The sequence below is a fragment of the Heteronotia binoei genome, chromosome 2 (genome assembly GCF_032191835.1).
Source record: "Heteronotia binoei isolate CCM8104 ecotype False Entrance Well chromosome 2, APGP_CSIRO_Hbin_v1, whole genome shotgun sequence".
NCBI classification, from domain to species: Eukaryota; Metazoa; Chordata; class Lepidosauria; order Squamata; family Gekkonidae; genus Heteronotia; species Heteronotia binoei.
Genome location: NC_083224.1, coordinates 200443449 through 200462199, shown reverse-complemented (window position 1 = coordinate 200462199; position 18751 = coordinate 200443449). Strand labels below are relative to the sequence as shown.

The following is an 18751-nucleotide window of genomic DNA, read 5'->3' as shown; positions in this document are numbered from 1 at the left end:
GCATATTCTTTCAAACCGCTTGACTCATGAGAAATACCGCAAAGGCGGTTGGATAAACGTCTTCAATATTGCACCAAAATACTGTAAATTCATCGAGATTCTATTAGGGGCATCGCCCTCTTCCTTGAACAAGTGGAAATGGTTAGCGCCAGGAACCCCGCTGTTTGCGATAACGGGGCTGCAGGCTGGAACCGGCCTTTTCGCAATATTAAGCTTCGCCTGATGTTCAAACCAGGGTGAGGGATGTACAATTCAACTGCATTTCAACAAAGGCTCAACGAGTCAGATTGTGCTGGCTCCTTCCCCAGCCCAAGGAAAGAGAGGCAACACGGGACATAAACCCACTTTCAAGCTTAAAGCCCACCCTAATCACCAGACCAAACCGCATCACTCGATGGCTCAAAGGATATTAGACACTGCCAGGCAAACGGACTTAAATAACTCACAAAGATGGTGCACCTTTATAGAGCTGTTTCGCAGGTTGTCAGTGGCTATTAGCCACAGTGTGTGTGTATATATAAATTTTTTTGCCACTGTGTGACACAGAGTGTTGGACTGGATGGGCCATTGGCCTGATCCAACATGGTTTATCTTATGTTCTTATGTGACCCAGAGGGTTGGACTGGATGGGCCGTTGGCCTGATCCAACATGGCTTCTCTTATGTTCTTATGTGACCCAGAGGGTTGGACTGGATGGGCCGTTGGCCTGATCCAACATGGCTTCTCTTATGTTCTTATGTGACACAGAGTGTTGGACTGGATGGGCCATTGGCCTCATCCAACATGGCTTCTCTTATGTTCTTCTGTGACACAGAGTGATGGACTGGATGGGCCACTGGCCTGATCCAACATGTCTTCTCTTCTGTTCTTATGTGACACAGAGGGTGGAACTGGATGGGCCGTTGGCCTGATCCAACATGGCTTCTCTTATGTTCTTATCTCCCATGCCATATTTGTTTCCCCTAGAAAACCATGAATGCAGAAGAATATTCTCCCTTATGAGGTGGGACGCCCTCCCTTCTGCAGTTACAGAGGGTGGATACAGGGAAATCCCCATGAAGCTCCTATATGCCCTTGCTGTAATGATGACATAGATCAGGGGTGGCCAACGGTAGCTCTCCAGATGGTTTTTTTCGCCTACAACTCCCATCAGCCCCAGCCAGCATGGCCAATGGCTGGGGCTGATGGGAGCTGTAGGCAAAAAACATCTGGAGAGCTACCGTTGGCCACCCCTGACATAAAGTCATTAGTTCATGTCTTTTATGACTGCAAGGTGTACAGGAAGCCTAGAGACTCCCTCCTGCCTTCCATGATCACTCCCCCCACTAGCAGTCAAAAAATATCCCAACTTAAAGAACTCCTGGAGGGAAAAATATCTGGCAGTTACTCTTAAAATAGCTAAATTTGGTTGGTTCGCCTTCAGGACGAGAAAATTACTAGTAGCCTAAAATGCCAGAGTATGTTTGTTTTAATGGCCATTTCTGTATATTTTTCAATGTTAATAATGTTATAATACTTTTACCATGTTTTACAGATAGTTCTTATGGATATGTATAGCTATCTGTTTTGTTTAAGATGTTGACTTTTGCCGTACATAAAATCTATCTAGGCAGGGTCACTCGATATAAGACTTTCCCTTCCCCTTCCAAGCCGCCTTCCTCCCCCCAGTCTATTTTGGCTTATATGGCGTCCCCTTCCGGCAGCTAAACTTCCCTGCTCCCCCTACCGCGGGGGTCCCCAACCTTTCTGAGCCTCCAGACACCTTTGGGATTCTGACCCAGAGTGATGGGTGCAGCCGCAAAATGGCCGCTGCAGTTCCCACTCTATCACGCAGTGGCTCTTGTGCTGTGACAACAGTCGATGCCAAAATGAGGTCTTTAAAGATCTGCATGGCCAATGGCCAATCAGAAGCCTCGCTGAGTAAAAGCACCACCTGGCCCTGCCCACTTTCCAAAAACACTTGGCAGAACCCAGGTTCCCACACACACACACTTAGAATCATAGAGTCTAGGGTCATCTAGTCCATCTAGTCCAACCCCCTGCACAATGCAGGAAACTCACAAACACCGCCCCCTAAATTCACAGGATCTTCATTGCTATCAGATGGCCATCTAGCCTCTGTTTAAAAACCTCCAAAGAAGGAGAACCCACCACCTCCCGAGGAAGCCTGTTCCACTGAGGAATTGCTCTAACGGTCAGGAAGTTCTTCCTAACGTTGAGCTGGAAACTCTTTTGATTTCATTTCAACCCATTGGTTCTGGTCCTACCTTCTGGGGCCACAGAAAACAATTCCACACCATCCTCTAGATGACAGCCCTTCAAGTACTTGAAGATGGTGATCATATCACCTCTCAGCCGCCTCCTCTCCAGGCTAAACAGGCCCAGCTCCTTCAACCTTTCCTCATAGGACTTGGTCTCCAGACCCCTCACCATTTTTGTCGCCCTCCTCTGGACCCGTTCCAATTTGTCTATATCCTTCTTAAAATGTGGTGCCCAAAACTGAAAACAAGACTCCAGGTGAAGAAGATATTGGATTTTTATCCCGCCCTCCACTCCGAAGAGTCTCAGAGCAGCTCACAATCTTCTTTCCTTTCCTCCCCCACAATAGACACCCTGTGAGGTGGGCGGAGCTGAGAGGGCTCTCACAGCAGCTGCCCTTTCAAGGACAACCTTTGCCAGAGCGATGGCTGACCCAAGGCCATGATAGCAGGTGCTAGTGGAGGAGTGGGGAATACCAGAGTGAGGTCTTGCCAGAGCAGAGCAAAGCGATACCATCACTTCACGTGATCTGGACATGATCTAATACGCAAATGAGTTCCTGCTACAAAAAAAAGCCCTACTCCTGCCCCCGCCTGATAGACAACTACCTGCTAAAGTAGAGAAGCAGAGAGAACCAGGGGACCAAGAAAGGCAGTCGGGGATTTCTACAATCCCCGCCACCTTTCTCTGCCTCTCTCTGGTGAAGTCTTAGTATTCTCACACAAAGCAGAGGCTGCTCCAATCCTGAGCTCTGTGTGTTACGGCCCAGTTACCTTTTTATTGGTGGGGATGAGGCCGTTGGTGGCGCTCACCCTCTCGCGAGCCCGACCGGCCTCTTGCTTCACCAGGGTCAGGTAGTAGCCCGTGCCCAGCTTCGTCTTGAGGAAGAGCGAGGAGCCGCAACAGCAGAGCCGGCCCTGGGAGATGATGGCGACGCGGTCACCGAGCAGGTCTGCCTCGTCCATGTAGTGGGTGGACAGGAGGACGGTGCGGCCTGAAAGCGCGGAAGGAGAGAGGAGCGTTCGTGAGGAGCTCTGGCTGGCTCTGGCAGCCCCGAGTCTAGCAGGCTCGTTGCTTTTGGTGCAAGGCAAGCCCAGGAAGATTTTGATCAAGATGGGGAGCCATGTCAGTCAATCTGTAGTGGTAGAAAATAGCAAGAGTCCAGCAGCACCTAAAAGACTAGCAACATTTGTGGCAGGGGATGAGCTATGAGCCAGTTTGGTGTAGTGGTTAAGTGCGCAGACTCTTATCTGGGAGAACTGGGTTTCATTCCCCACTCCTCCACTTGCACCTGCTGGAATGGCCAGCTTGGTGTAGTGGTTAAGTGTGTGGACTCTTATCTGGGAGAGTCGGGTTTGATTCCCCACTCCTCCACTTGCAGCTGCTGGAATGGCCTTGGGTCAGCCATCGCTCTGGCAGAGGTTGTCCCTGAAAGGGCAGCTGCTGGGAGAGCCCTCTCGGCCCCACCTGCCTCACAGGGTGTCTGTTGTGGGGGAGGAAGGGAAAGGAGATTGTAGGCTGCTCTGAGTCTCTGATTCAGAGAGAAGGGCGGGGTATAAATCTGCAGTCGTTTTCTTCTTTCATGAAGTGAGCTTCAGAAGTGAGAAGTGCCTCATGAAAGCTCCTACAGTGTCCCAGATTCTGTTAGCCTTTTAGGTGCTCCTGGACTCCAGGAAGATGTAAAAAGAGCCCTGCTGGATCAGCCCCGTGCTCCATCTGGCCCAGAACCCTGTTTCCCACAGTGCCCCACCAGGCGCCCTTGACGTCCCGCAAGGAAGGCCCTGAGGTGTCAAACCCTCCCCCCTCCCCACCATTGCCCCAGCAGCTGGCTTCCAAGGGTGGGCGGCCTCTGAACATGGAGGCTGCATCTAGCCATCCACTCAATTAGGCCAAGCAGGCACCGGCCTACGGGCCCCCATGCCTTTCGGGGCCCCACGCCGGCTTCCCCCACCCCGGTTTGCTCCCTGCTTGCAGCCCTCCCAGCCTGCACGGGCAGCCAGCAACTGAGCCACTCTTTGCCTGACTGGCCTGGTGCAGCTGGCATTGTCGCCAGCTTTGCCCCTCTCTGCCTCTCCCCTGCAGCTTTGTCAAAGGGGCTTTGCAGAAGGGGCCTGCAGGCTGCAGTGGGGGCGGCAGGTGGCATGGCAGGTGTTCCGATTCTGACATAATTTGCAAGGGGGCCCCCAAGGTTTTGACTGCCTAGCACTGCATCCACTGACAGATCCATCCTTAACATTGTCTAACCAAAGCCATCTGAAATAGCGAGCGTCCTGGGGCAGTGAGTTCCGCAAGTTAATGATAAATTGTGTGTGGGGGGGGAACTCCTTTCACCTGGCCAGATTTGAACTGTACTGGCTGCTCATGGACCTGATGGCACAGGGAGGGAAAGCTTCTCTTTATCTACTTGCTGCATACTTCACCCCATACACACAATCCGAACCCCAATGCCAGCAAGCTCTGACCTGCACGATATTTCAACAGCAGTTCCCAGATCCCTCGGCGAGAGTAGGGGTCAACGCCGGCTGTGGGCTCGTCCAATATCACCACCTTGGAGCCACCCACAAAGGCAATGGCTACGGAGAGCTTCCGTTGCATTCCACCTTTCCAGAGAAAAGAGCACATGTATACGAAAGCTACGTTATGGAACCCCAGGGCTTAACAGAGATAGCAGGTTTTTATCTCATTACACATGCTAAGTCACTCGGTTTTCGTATCTGTTTGTTAACTCTTTTATTATCTGCATGCTAATTTGCTGCTATTCACAGGTCTTACCACCTGTTTTAATGCAGCTCCTCTCGAGGTTCACAGGCACAAAAGAGGTCCTTTACTTGGAGATGCTGCGGATGGAACCTGGGATCTGCTGTGTGCTGACCACTGGGGACAGACAATAATTTTGGGGTAAACCCCTGCTCTGAATCTTCCTTTGGAGGAAAGACAGACATAATCAGAATCGAACCGATCCCCAGAGGCAAGGCCAAGGTCTTCTTCAGGAATAGGCAGGAGAAGATAGTTTTCTTACACGCGGCTTGGCTTAATTGCCAGACCTCGCCAATATGTTTTGCGATTATACAGCTTCCTACGCTATAGGAATTTCTGTAATTTATATATTATTTCAAGGCCAGTTCGTATGCTGCAGTACACTGGTGGAAATGCAGAAGTGGCATGAAATGCAACCTTTTTGTGTGTGTGTGTGTATGGGGGGGTGATTTCTTAGCTTTCATTCTAAAAGAAGGCATATGAACATAGGAAGCTGCCTTACACCAGGAGTGGTCAAATTTGTCGACGTAAGAGCCACATAGCATAAATATTAGATGTTAGAGAGCCACAAGACAGGAAGGAAGGAAGGAAGGAAGGAAGGAAGGAAGGAAGGAAGGAAGGAAGGAAGGAAGGAAGGAAGGAAGGAAGGAAGGAAGGAAGGAAGGAAGGAAGGAAGGAAGGAAGGAAGGAAGGAAGGAAGGAAGGAAGGAAGGAAGGAAGGAAGGAAAATAGATGGGAAGGAGGGAGAGGTGGAAAGAAAGCGGCTTTAACTTTAAATGCATTCTCCAAGGTGCTGGCTGGTTTGGCATGGAGAAGTAATTTAAAGAGACAAATGCCTTCTGCAAGCTGGCTGATTGGGCAGTGGGGGCTTTAAGAGCCACACACTATGTGTGAAAGCGCCACAAGAGCTCCCGAACCTCAGTTTGGCCACCCCTGCCTTATACTGAATCCTATCACAAGTCCATCAAAGTCAGAACTATCTACTCAGCCTGGCGGTGACTCCCGAGAGTCTCAGGCTGAGGTCTTTCACATCACCTCCTACCTGTTTCTCTTAACTGGAGATGCCAGGGATTGAACCTGGAAACTTCTGTATACAAAGCATATTGCTCTTCCACTGAGCCATGGCCCCTTGCTCCCACTGAGCCACAATAATACGTCTAGCCCTTATGGATGCAAAGATGCACTCAAAAGTTGACTACTGTGATTGGCACGGCTGGACCAAACCAGTTTTCCTGAAAACAGGGCTCCTGCTGCCAAGAAACTTAAATTAGGGAGTAAACTTGAACCCCACACAATGTATATAACCAGTCATGAAGCACAGCGGGTCTTGTCACTTAGGAGAGGGTTTCCACCACCCTGGGAAGGAAAGCAGCAAGGCACAGCCTAATCTCATCAGATCTCAGGAGCCAAGCAGGGCCACTGCTTGTAAGGGAGACCACCAAGAAAGGCTCTGTAGAAGGCAGCAACGGTAAACCACCTCCGCTTCTTGCTTGCCTTGAAAGCCCCTGGTACTGGGATGGAAGACCACCAAGGAAGGCCCTGCAGAGGAAGGCAATGGCAAACCACCTTCTCACTTGCCCCAAAAGCCCCTTTGCTGCGGTCGTCATAAGCTGGTCGTTGGATGGAAGACCACCAAGGAGGCCTCTGCAGAGGAAGGCAGTGGCAAGCCACCTCTGCTTCTCACTTGGCTTGAAAGTCCCTTTGCTGGGTTTTCATATGTCGGTTGTAACTGGAAGGCATTTAGCAGGTGTGGAATTCTAGCAGGAGCTACTTTGCGTATCAGGCCACACACCCCTGATGCAGCCAATCCTCCAAGAGCTTATAAGGCTCTTTTTTGTAAGTTCTTGGAGTACTGACTACATCAGGGGTGTGTGACCTAATACGCAAAGAGGATCCTACTAGAATTCCACCCGTGGCATTATTACATACATATGTTTCATTAGATCCTCAACCCCAGACCAACCTGATAAATTCTTGGTCTGTTCCCACCGCTTGTGGGGCAGCCCCACGTCCTGTATTATCTGGTCCATCTCCTCCTGGACTTGCTTTTCAGAGAGGCCCTTCAGACGTCCATAAAACCAAATGTGTTCTTCCACAGTCAGGCTGAGGAAAAAGGAGCAGACATGTTAGCTGGATGTGAATGCCCTGGGAAAGGAGGTCACCTTCACTTACACCACCTCTCGAAAGCGGCTCCATCACTTGCAGGGAGGGGTTCCCCGTATCAAAAAAGCTTAATTCAGTCTGGAAGACACCTACCTATAATATATATATTGCTTTCACGTTTTCTTTTTACGGGGTGGTTTGCCATTGCCTTCCCCAGTCATCTACACTTTCCCCCAGCAAGCTGGGGACTCCTTTGACCGACCTCAGAAGGATGGAAGGCTGAGTCAACCTCGAGCCGCCTACTTGAACCCAGCTTCCGTTGGGAACTCAGGTCATGAACAGAGCTTAGGACTGCAGTACTGCAGCTTTACCACTCTGCACCACAGGGCTCATATATATATATCTCCCTGCAGGCAGAGGTGAAATTCTAGCAGAACCTCCTTTGCATATTAGGCCACACCCTCTGATGTAGCCAATCCTCCTGGAGCTTACAAGGCTCATTTTTTGTAAGCTCTTGGAGGACTGGCTACATCAGGTGTGTGTGGCTTAATATGCAAAGGAGTGCCTGCAAGAATTCTACCCCTGCCTGCAGGTATTACAGGATGGCATGGCTGTTTGTTTACCAATCAAAGGGCAGGGGTGCACAGCTGGTGTGCGGCTGCAGACAATGTAACCGCAGCCTGGGATAGGATTTTTGTCCTGCAGACAGTTATAAGAACATCCGGGAATAAAGCAGGCGGGCATGAGGATACATTTCAACATTTATTTAGCCCACGTGCATGAAAACTTGCAGAACGGAGATCAGGATACGGGCCCAGGGTAGGGTCACGCACTCCCAAAACGTTGGAGGGACAAAGACTGCGATGCAACTGCTTTTTCCAGCTCATCCCTTTCTACTGTGACTTCCATTGCAGGAACTGACCCGGAAGCCTTACATGTCAAAGAGGACGTTGTGTTGAGGGCACATCCCCAACGTCTTCCGGATGGTGTCCATTTCTGAGCAGATGTCCCTCCCCAAGATATAGGCGGTGCCAGAACTGGGGGTCAGCAGGCCGGTCAGGATGGACCTGGGAGGAGTGAACAGAAGGAAAAATCAGTCCCAAGTTAAGCCCCTCCCAGTTGCAATGCAGGGCAAAGACAGCCCCGTAGTTAGGGGCCGCAGGGGAAGGGGTCATGGGGGAGGAGCCACAGGGTGAGAGTAGAAAGCTGGAGAGTCTGGAGCTGTCCCTCTCCTCCTTGCGTGATTTAAATAACATGGGAGGGCTTGCAGAAGCACCCACCACCCCCATGCATGATTTTGCAGAAGAGAGAGGGAAAGGAGTGGCCCTGGGATGGGGGTGAGGAGCCCCCCAAAACTGTCAGGGGGCCAGGTCCCATGGGTCACTGGTTAGCTACGGGTCTGAGCAAAGAAAAGATCACAGAGAAGGGTTGGTATAAGAGATTAGATCCGTTGTCTTTCCCTGCCTTTAAATAGAAGCCATTTAAGTGCTGTTCTGGCTTTAAAAGGGGGGGGGGGATCCACAACTCTGTGACCAGAACCCTGACCCTTTAACAGGTCAAAGGGTTACATATATATGAAGCTGTCTTACAAAGAACTGGTTCCCCAAGCTCTGTGTGCTCTGAAGTTCTCCAGCGTCTTAACATATGAACATATGAAGCTGCCTTCTACTGAATCATACCCTGGGTCCATCAAAGTCAGTCTTGTCTACTCAGACTGGCAGCGGCTCTCCAGAGACTCAAGCGGAGGTTTTTCACGCCTACTTGCCTGGATTCTTTTTAGTTGGAGCTGCCCAATCAGACCAAACCTCTACCCAGCCCAGCATTCTGCTAACCAGAGTGGCCGCCCAGAGGTTTCCAGACAAGTCCAGTGGCAGGTCATGAAGTCTACTGCCCGTCTCTGCTGAGGTAGACTTCCCCCATCCATGGAGGTTCCATTTAAGTATTGCGGACAATACTTAAATGGAAGGACGCTGCCTACATCTGCGAGCAAGAAGACAAAACCTTCAACCCAGGGCTCGCCCAGACTGTTCAAACCTGGCTTACATGGTGGTGGTCTTGCCGGCGCCGTTGTGGCCCAAGAAGGAAGTGATCTGGCCCTCGTAGAAGTCAAGGCTGAGGCCGCTGACAGCAATCTTCTTGCTGCTGTGGTAGATCTTCACCAGGTTGCGGATGGAGACGCCCACCTGTACATGGGCAGGAGGCTCCTCCACCAGTGCTGGGAGAGAGGGCAAAGAAGAGCTCGGATGAGGTGTTCCCAGCGGTGAGCGTTCAGGGGCATTCGGCACAAGCCGGCGTGCATCGTCACTGAGGCAATGCAGCAGAATGCAAATATTCAAAATGGACTGAGCAATGAAATTGCTCCGTCTGGAGAGGACCGTGACTGGGAAACAGGGACCCTGACGCTTCATCAGCCACAGGAGGATGCAGAGAAACTGCCTAACAGCAGCATCTCCAAACCTGCAAGTCTTGGCCCAAAAGCAGGTCACAAAGCTTGTGAAAGAAGGACCTCGGGATCTGAGGTTTTATCGATTCGTGCACAAACTTCTTCCCCCTCAGTGGGTCACTCTGCCAAGTAAATTTGGACTTCCAGGCCACTGTACCAGAAGGGTGGGAAATAAGGTTGGCAAATCAGGGCGGGGGGGGAGGGACCTTTCTGGGAAGTAGGGAGGAGCACCACAATGATGTGGCCTTGTCGGCATTTGCTGGGCATTGAAAACTCTACAGTAGAATTAGAAGAAGAAGATGATGACTGTAGATTTATACCCCGCCCTTCTCCCTGAATCAGAGTCTCAGACACCCTGTGAGGTGGGTAGGGCTGAGAGAGCTCTTCCAGAAGCTGCCCTTTCAAGGACAACTCCTATGAGAGGTATAGTTGACCCAAGGCCATTCCAGCAGCTGCAAGTGGAAGAGTCGGGAATCAAACCCAGTTTTCCCAGATAAGAGTCTGCACACTTAACCACTACACCAAAGTTAGCTACCATAATCATCATAAGAAGTTTGCCCCGAAACGACAGTGTCACCACTGAACATGCCTACGCCACACCTCTGGGTGATGTAGGCTTATCGTAGTTATAGTTATCGCCACACCTCTGGGTGATGTAGGCGTATCGTCCCTCAGGGAGGGGCGGTGGCTCAGTGGTAGAGCATCTGCTTGGGAAGCAGAAGGTCCCGGGTTCAATCCCTGGCATCGCCACTAAAAAAGGGTCCAGGCAAAGAGGTGTGAAAAACCTCAGCTTGAGACCCTGGAGAGCCGCTGCCAGTCTGAGAAGACAATACTGACTTTGATGGACCAAAGGTCTGATTCAGTATAAGGCAGCTTCATATGTTCATTTCATGCTTCTTGAAGATATGATGGGGTAATTTGGGGGTGGGAAGAGGAGCACCCAAAAGCATGAGACCAGGGGGTCTAGCAACTGTAGTCGGAAACACTTCATTAGAGTGAATCAGACCGCAGGACCACTGCCTGCAAAACCCAGGATCCTGGCAGTGCAGTTTCATCTTTCCTCCGACAGTGTCCCCAAGGACACCCCTTCTGCCTGTTCACAAAAGTGCCAAGGGATGCCCTTCACTTCCAGGGGGAAAAGGGATGCCCTTGGAGACTGTGGCGAGAACAAAATGCTTCCACTCACTCTAGGGTTGCCAAGTCCTCTTCAAGTCCTGGCTCAACTCTATTGTACCACAGAGTTTTACCTCCCAAATGGCTAGAGCGTCTGGGAAAACCATAGAGTATTCCTGGAAATGCCTCGAGCAGCCTGTGTGTGCCGCCATTTTGATGACGTCCCTTCTGGGTGACATCATCGCACTAGTGACACAGGGGGAGGGGATTCCCCGCCCGGACCGGGGGCTTGGCAGCCCTAACTCACGAATACGGGGAATTAGGATGGTCAGGCAGCACCTGGCAAACGGTGGGAGGGCTGCAGGGGGTGGGGGCAACATCCTGGAGAAAAATCCAAAAAGCAAAATAAGGTCTCGGCTGCTTACCAGAAGATCTGACCAGAGTTCCTGGCAAACTCTATGGTTAAGAACTGTATGGTCAAAACTTCCTATAAGTACATGAGGCTTTGCTTTTTTTCATCCCCCCCCCTAAGGTGTTTACTCTCCCCAGTCCTTGGCCCCAGTTTCTGCCCACCAATCAGCTGCCAAGAGCTGGGATGGGCTGGAGGTCTCCCACCATAAGCGAGCAAAACAGAACCCCACTTGGAGGCCCTGTCCCCACTGGGAGCGGCCTCTTGGGGAGGGGAGCACTGGGCAGGGGAGGGAAAAAGCCACTCCTTCTGCACACCAAGAAGCCTGACATCCCTCTCTGCAACAGATGGCTTTTCCAAGTGCTCATCACAACAAGGAGGCATTCGACAGACATGCTCCTGGGTCCCCCTGAACCATAGAAAGAAGGCTAGAAGGGTTCCCCCTGTCTACTTGGTGCAGTGTACTCTCCACAAGCAACAGAAAGAGTGGCTGGGAAAAGAAGAAGGCCGTAGATTTATACCCCACCCTTCTCTCTGAATCAGAGTCTCACAACAGTCCTCCCCCACAACAGATACCCTGTGAGGTGGGTGGGGCTGAGAGAGCTCTCCCAGAAGCTGCCCTTTCAAGGACAGAGTCTCAGAGTGGCTTACAATCCCCTTTCCCTTCCTCCCCCACAACAGACACCCTGTGAGGTAGGTGGGGCTGAGAGAGCTCTCCCAGAAGCTGCTCTTTCAAGGACAGAGTCTCAGAGTGACCTACAATCCCCTTTCCCTTCCTCCCCCACAACAGACACTCTGTGAGGTGGGTGGGGCTGAGAGTGAAGCTGCTCTTTCAAGAACAGTCTCTCAGAGTGGCCTACAATCTCTTCCCTTCCTCCCCCACAACAGACAGCCTGTGAGGCGGATGGGGCTGAGAAAGCTCTCCCAGAAACTCCCCTTTCAAGGACAGAGTCTCAGAGCGGCCTACAATCTCTTCCCTTCCTCCCCCACAACAGACACCCTGTGAGGCGGATGGGGCTGAGAGAGCTATCCCAGAAACTGCCCTTTCAAGGACAGAGTCTCAGAGCGACCTACAATCTCCTTTTCCTTCCTCTCCCACAACAGACACCCTGTGAGGCGGGTAGGGTTGAGAGAGCTCTCCCAGAAGCTGCCCTTTCAAGGACAACTCTGCAAGAGCTATGGCTGACCCAAGGCCATTCCAGCAGCTGCAAGTGGAGGAGTGGGGAACCAAACCCGGTTCTTCCAGATGAGAGTCCACACACTTAACCACTACACCAAACTGGCTGACTACACCAAACTACGCCAATGGCTGCTGTACGAGGGTGATTCCTTAGAAACAGGAATGCCGTTTTACACAACGCGCACAAAACCCCGGCAATCCAAGGGCCACCGAACAGAACGCAGGCCTACCTTTTGCGGAGTTGAGAGAGTTTGTAGGAAAGGGGTGAGGGGAGCCGTCGCTGGAGGACCTCCCAAGCCAGTAACTCTTCTGGAAGGGGAAATTCCAAGGCTTTGGGATCCCATATTGGCCTGGCAACAGAAAATCAGGGCTGCAAGTCATTTCAATTAACACCCCACGGATCAATTTAAACAAACAGGCGAGCATCTGACAGGTGAAGCCTTCCTTCAACTCCAGCAGTTGGAGACAGGGTTCAAAAACACTGCTGAACAGGACAGTAGGGACAGCGTTGTTAATCCTTTTTACGCAGGGCTTTTTTGTAGCAGGAACTCATTTGCATATTAGGCCACACACCCCTGATGTAGCCGAGCCTCCAATTGCTTGCAGGACTCTTCGTTCAGGGCCTACTGTCAGCTCCAGGAGGATTGGCTGCATCAGGGGGTGTGGCCTAATATGCAAAGGAGTTCCTACTACAGAAAAAGCCCAGCTTTTACATACAAAACCCACAGAGAGCAGCTGCCATCTTGGGAGAGCCACTCTCCCAAGAGCAAACACCCAAACATAGCCTGCAACCCCACATACCTGTATCTCCTAAAAATCCAGAACACCTTTTCTCCCCACGACTCAATAGTTGTTAAGCCAGTTGCAACAGATCAACATACTGAATCTGCCAAGATGGCGTGACAGGACAGTGTGTGGGCTACCAAAATTTCAAAATCCCAGTCAGAAGCGAAGACTGGGGCAACTCAAAGAGCAGAAGTACCACAGGATTCAGCCACAAAACTTATCTTTTGTGGCTTCGGGAATCTACGACATAAACGGAAACAATATGCAAAACCGACGTCAACCCCAGAGAATTGTGGCTTGTTTACCTGGGAACACGCCCTCAATGTACCATGTGGCCAGGCCATAGAGCAGTGCATCGAAGAGAAGCAGCCCCATAGACGTGGCAAATGTGTAACGATCTCCTTCCACGGGGCTGGAGTGGAGGTTGTGCCACTGAACACCTATCCCTTGCTCTTCGTAGAGGGAGAAGTACTCGCAGCCGAAGCCGAACGCCACTGGGGACATGATGCTCTGGCGGGCAGGTGGGGAGAAAGGAAAGGAACAAAGGTTGGAGATGTCACAGAGAAGTGAGCCAATCAGACAAGCTAGGATCCGGGAGGCCTCCCCCTGCCCCGCTCAAATCTCACTGTTGCCCAAAGGTCACAAGGCCAGGGGTGTCAAAAACACATGGTCCACTGGCAAAGGGACTTCAAAAACAGAACGGAGAGGGAAACTGCTGAATTACAAACTTGGAACAAACAACTGCTGAATTACAAACTTGGAACAAACAACTCCCCGGGACTGAACAGGGATATTGGGTTTTTTATCTCATTACATATTCTAAAAATCCATTCTCACCAAGTAGAGCTATACATCCACAGTATTCCAATGTATTTCTCTCTTAGAATAGTATATCAGAATAATGCATTTTGTATCGACATACTCAAATAAGGGATATTGGCTGTTTATCTCATTACATGTACTAAACCCCTCTTCCACTATATTTTAATGTGTTATTTTTTTCTAATGGTAAACTAGAATGATATTTATGATGTTATTTATTTATTTATTTATGATTTGCATCCCGCCCTTCCCACCAAGGTGGCTCAGGGCGGCTTACAACAGATGAGTCAAACATAAAATATTAAATTGGTATTTAAATATATAAACATTTAAAACATTCAAAACATTTCAAACCTTAAAAACATTAAACACTACGGCAGTATGTATAGCAAGAATCTGGTAGAGCTACATTTAATTCCTATGCCAGTTAGGTGTAAGCTAGCCGGAAGAGGGTCGTCTTACAGGCCCTGCGGAACTGACATATGTTACATGTTAAAAAGTAAATTAGGTGGACGGGGACACCTCGGGGAAAGACATGTTCTCAGTTTAACCTTGACTTGCAAGCAATAGGGCAATTAACAGATTCCATTTATTGCCTTATGACACTCTCACCATCATTCTCCCATGCTGGCAAGTTACTGTTTTATTGGTTTCCCATGCAAATGCTATCCTGACCAAACGTTCTTTCAGTTTGTTAACTTCACTATTTTGCCATCGGATTCTAACTTTGTACCATAAGAACATAAGAGAAGCCATGTTGGATCAGGCCAACGGCCCATCAAGTCCAACACTCTGTGTCACACAGTGGCAAAAAATGTTATACACACATACACTGTGGCTAATAGCCACTGATGGACCTCTGCTCCATATTTTTATCTAAACCCCTCTTGAAGGTGGCTATACTTGTGGCCGCCACCACCTCCTGTGGCAGTGAATTCCACATGTTAATCACCCTTTGGGTGAAGAAGTACTTCCCTTTATCCGTTTTAACCTGTCTGCTCAGCAATTTCATCGAATGCCCACGAGTTCTTGTATTGTGAGAAAGGGAGAAAAGTACTTCTTTCTCTACTTTCTCCATTCCATGCATTATCTTGTAAACCTCTATCATGTCACCCCGCAGTCGACGTTTCTCCAAGCTAAAGAGCCCCAAGCGTTTCAACCTTTCTTCATAGGGAAAGTGCTCCAACCCAGTACCGCTATGCAGGCTTAACCGCTGCCCACCAGCTATGTGTAGCTCTGCTCTCTGTATCCCACTCCCTCGTCTGAAGAAGCACACATGCGTACGAAAGCTTACATTCTGAATACAACTTTGTTGGTCTTTAAGCTGCCACAGGACTCCTACTTTGTTTTTTGCTTCAGACCAAAGCGGTTGCCCAGCTGGCTCCATCCATCCCTTGAGAAGTGTCCCCTCTAAGCTGAGTTAGTGTGAGCCAGCTCACACTTTTTTAGCCTCTGGCTCACACATTTTTGTCTTAGCTCACAATGGCCCCAGAAAAAAACTAATGGATGCAGTACCTCACAACTTTAATACCAGTAGCTCACAAAGTAGAATTCCCGCTCACAAGGCCTCACAGCTTAGAGGGAACATTGCCCATGAGCCACTGGTGCTGTTCTCAGCCCCTGCGGGAAAAGAGGCCATGGGAAGGCAAAAAGCACCCCCTGGAGGTTTTGAAAGCAGGCTCTCTCTTAGGCCTTCCCCTCAGCCCCACCACTTAGAATTACAGAGTTGGAAGGGACCTCGAGGGTCCTCTAGTCCAACCCCCTGCACAATGCAGGAAACTCACAAACACCTCCCCCTAAATTCACAGGAGCTTCATTGCGTTCAGATGGCCATCTAGCCTCTGTTAAAAACCTCCAAGGAAGGAGAGCCCATCACCTCCCGAGGAAGCCTGTTCCACTGAGGAACCGCTCTAACGGTCAGGAAGTTCTTCCTAATGTTGAGCCGGAAACTCTTTTGATTTAATTTCCACCCCTTGGTTCTGGTCCTACCTTCCAGGGCCACAGAAAATAATTCCACACCATCCTCTAGATGACAGCCCTTCAAGTACTTGAAGATGGTGATCCTATCACCTCTCAGCCGCCTGTTCTCCAGGTTAAACATCCCCAGCTCCTTCAACCTTTCCTCATAGGACTTGGTCTCCAGACCCCTCACCATCTTCGTTGCCCTCCTCTGGACCTGACCTGTTCCAGCTTGCCTATATCCTTCTTAAAATGTGGTGCCCAAAACTGAACACAATACTCCAGGTGAGGTCTTACCAGAGCACAGTAAAGCGATACCTGCACATCACGTGATCTGGACACTATACTTCTGTTGATATAGCCCAAAATTGCATTTGCCTTTTTAGCCACCGCATCACACTGTCGATTAAAGATCAGCGTATGATCCACTAAGACCCCTAGATCCTTTTCGCACATACTACTGCTAAGACAAGTCTCCCCCATCCTATAACCATCCATTGGATTTTTCCTACCTAAATGCAGAACTTGACATTTATCCCTGTTAAAATTCGTTTTATTGGTTTCAGCCCAGTTTCCCAGCCTGTCAAGGTCATCCTGTATCCTGTTTCTGTCTTCTTCTGTGTTTGCAACCCCGCCCAATTTAGTATCATCTGCAAATTTACTAAGCATTCCCTCTATTCCCTCATCCAAATCGATGAACAAAACAGGTCCCAGGACAGATCCCTGAAGCACTCCACTTGTCACTCCTCTCCAAGAGGATGAGGAAACATTCACAAGCACTCTTTGGGTGTGATCTGTCAACCAGTTACAGATCCACCTAACGGTAACAGGATCCAAACCACTTTTTACTTCTGTGGAAAGTACAGGAAGGATGAGAAATGGGAGTGGGGGGATCTGGGAGAGCCCATTTTTTGTGGGTTCCCCAGTAAACCAATTGCTAACAGTGCTAGGGGTCAACAGTTTGATTGGGTTTGCCAGTGTCCTTTATCGAGTTTGTATCTCTGGCACACGGTGTTCACATGGCCCAGCCTGACAAAGTGGTATTTATGTAAGATCTGGCCCTCATAACATTTGACACCACTTCCAAGATGGTCTCAATTTCAGCACCCTCAACTACAATTATGGAGTTAGCAGCCTACCTAATGGGGTAGTTAAAACATTTACAGCACACTGAAACAGGATCTGATGCAGGATAGTGTATCAAAATAATGTTTTTTGTATTCACACACTCAAACAAGGGATATTGGCTGTTTATCTAATTACATAAACTAAACCCATCTTCCGCTATATTTTAAAGTATTTTTTTTTCTAATGGCAAAAAAAAATGATGCAGATATTTATGTTACACGTTGAAAAGTGAATTAGTTGAGCCACTTTGGGCTGAAGGGATAAGGGCAGCGAGCAATGTTCCCTCTAAGCTGCAGAATCTGGCGAGCAAAAATTCTACGTTGTGAGCTGCTGCATCAATTATTGTGCTCTGGGGTCATCCTTCCTGAGCTAAGACAAAAATGTGTGAGCCGGAGGCTAAAAATCTGTGAGCTGGCTCACGCTAACTCAGCTTAGAGGGAACACTGGCAGGGAGGTAAGGAAAGCTGCGCAATCGTGGGGACACGGGAAACTGGTCTCACCACCAAGAGCCGCAGAGGAAAAGTAATGTGGTCGCGCCAAGCCACACACAACACGTAAGGCAGGTAGAAGGAGAAGTAGATGATGCCTCCACAAGCTGAGGCCAGGTTGGCACGCGAGAAGAAGGTGCTGATGAGGAAGCACTGGGAGATGGTGGCCACGGCAAAGGTGGCCAGGAACAAGAAGACCACGGTGGGGTCACTGTAGGGCAGGATGTCCCCTCGCTGGAGAGAAAAACAGGAGAGCATGTTATTTATTTATTTCTGAACATTTATATCCTGAATATATATATACAGGCCTCAGATTCAGAGGGAGCTCACAGGAGCACAGCTCCTGCACCTTTCTGAGAATTCCACCACCTCCTTCTGAGAATTCCACCTCTTTGTCCATTGAATAGTATGTGCAGCTGCATAACAATCCCTGGATGAGCTCCACCACCTATTTTTCTACAAAATGACCACTATATATATATATATAAGGTAAAGGTAGTCCCCTATGCAAGCACCAGTCGTTTCCGACTCTGGGGTGATGTTGCTTTCATGTTTTCACGGCAGACTTTTTACAGGGTGGTTTGCCATTGCCTTCCCCAGTCATCAACACTTTCCCCCCAGCAAGGTGGGTACTCATTTTACCGACCTTGAAAGAATGGAAGGCTGAGTCAACCTCAAGCCGGCTACCTGAACCCAACTTCCGCTGGGATTGAACTCAGGTCGTGAGCAGAGGGCTCCGACTGCAGTAGTGCAGCTTTACCACTCTGTGCCACGGGGCTCTTGTGAGTGTGTGTGTGTTCTGAACATTTATTTATTTCTGAACATTTAAATCCTCCGAAAACAGCTCAGAGTGGCTTCCAACAATATTAAAAATCAGTACAATAAATACAATAAAATAGTTACATATCAATAAAATCATATCATACTATAAAACAGGCGTCGTATACAGCAGACTACAGTCAATAAGAATGATAATGGCCCGGTGGCCTATTGATCTTATGTTAAGCAAAAGTATTCTTATTGTAAAGAACCCACAGAGAGACCAATTACTCTTGCCAGAGGCACAGAGATATTGGCCGAAGGCCACCTGGAAAAGTTCGGCCTTACAGCCCTGCGGAATCGAAGCAAGTTCCACAGGGCCCCGGTCTCCTGCAACAGCTTGTTCCGTAGCATAGGAGCCAGAGCTGAAAAAGCCCTTGCTCTAGTCAAGCCAGCCTGACGTCTTTCAGGCCAGGGATAGATAAACGGTGTTGTGACCTCGACCGTATTGCTCTCCGGGAAATGTACAGGGAAAGGCGGTCCTG

General features: G+C 49.6%; 1 protein-coding gene across 1 annotated transcript in view; it reads right to left on the bottom strand.

Moving 5' to 3' along the window:
• Positions 1-18751, bottom strand: part of LOC132567472 (phospholipid-transporting ATPase ABCA1-like) — a 146893-nt gene that overhangs the window by 79382 nt on the left and 48760 nt on the right. Inside the window, exons 15-22 of the mRNA XM_060233147.1 lie at positions 17460-17681; positions 13356-13560; positions 12495-12614; positions 9163-9334; positions 8055-8186; positions 6980-7119; positions 4722-4859; positions 3033-3253 (exon numbers count right to left, since the gene is read on the bottom strand). Of these exons, the coding sequence (XP_060089130.1) occupies positions 3033-3253; positions 4722-4859; positions 6980-7119; positions 8055-8186; positions 9163-9334; positions 12495-12614; positions 13356-13560; positions 17460-17681 (1350 nt within the window). The remainder of the gene's footprint in view (positions 1-3032; positions 3254-4721; positions 4860-6979; positions 7120-8054; positions 8187-9162; positions 9335-12494; positions 12615-13355; positions 13561-17459; positions 17682-18751) is intronic.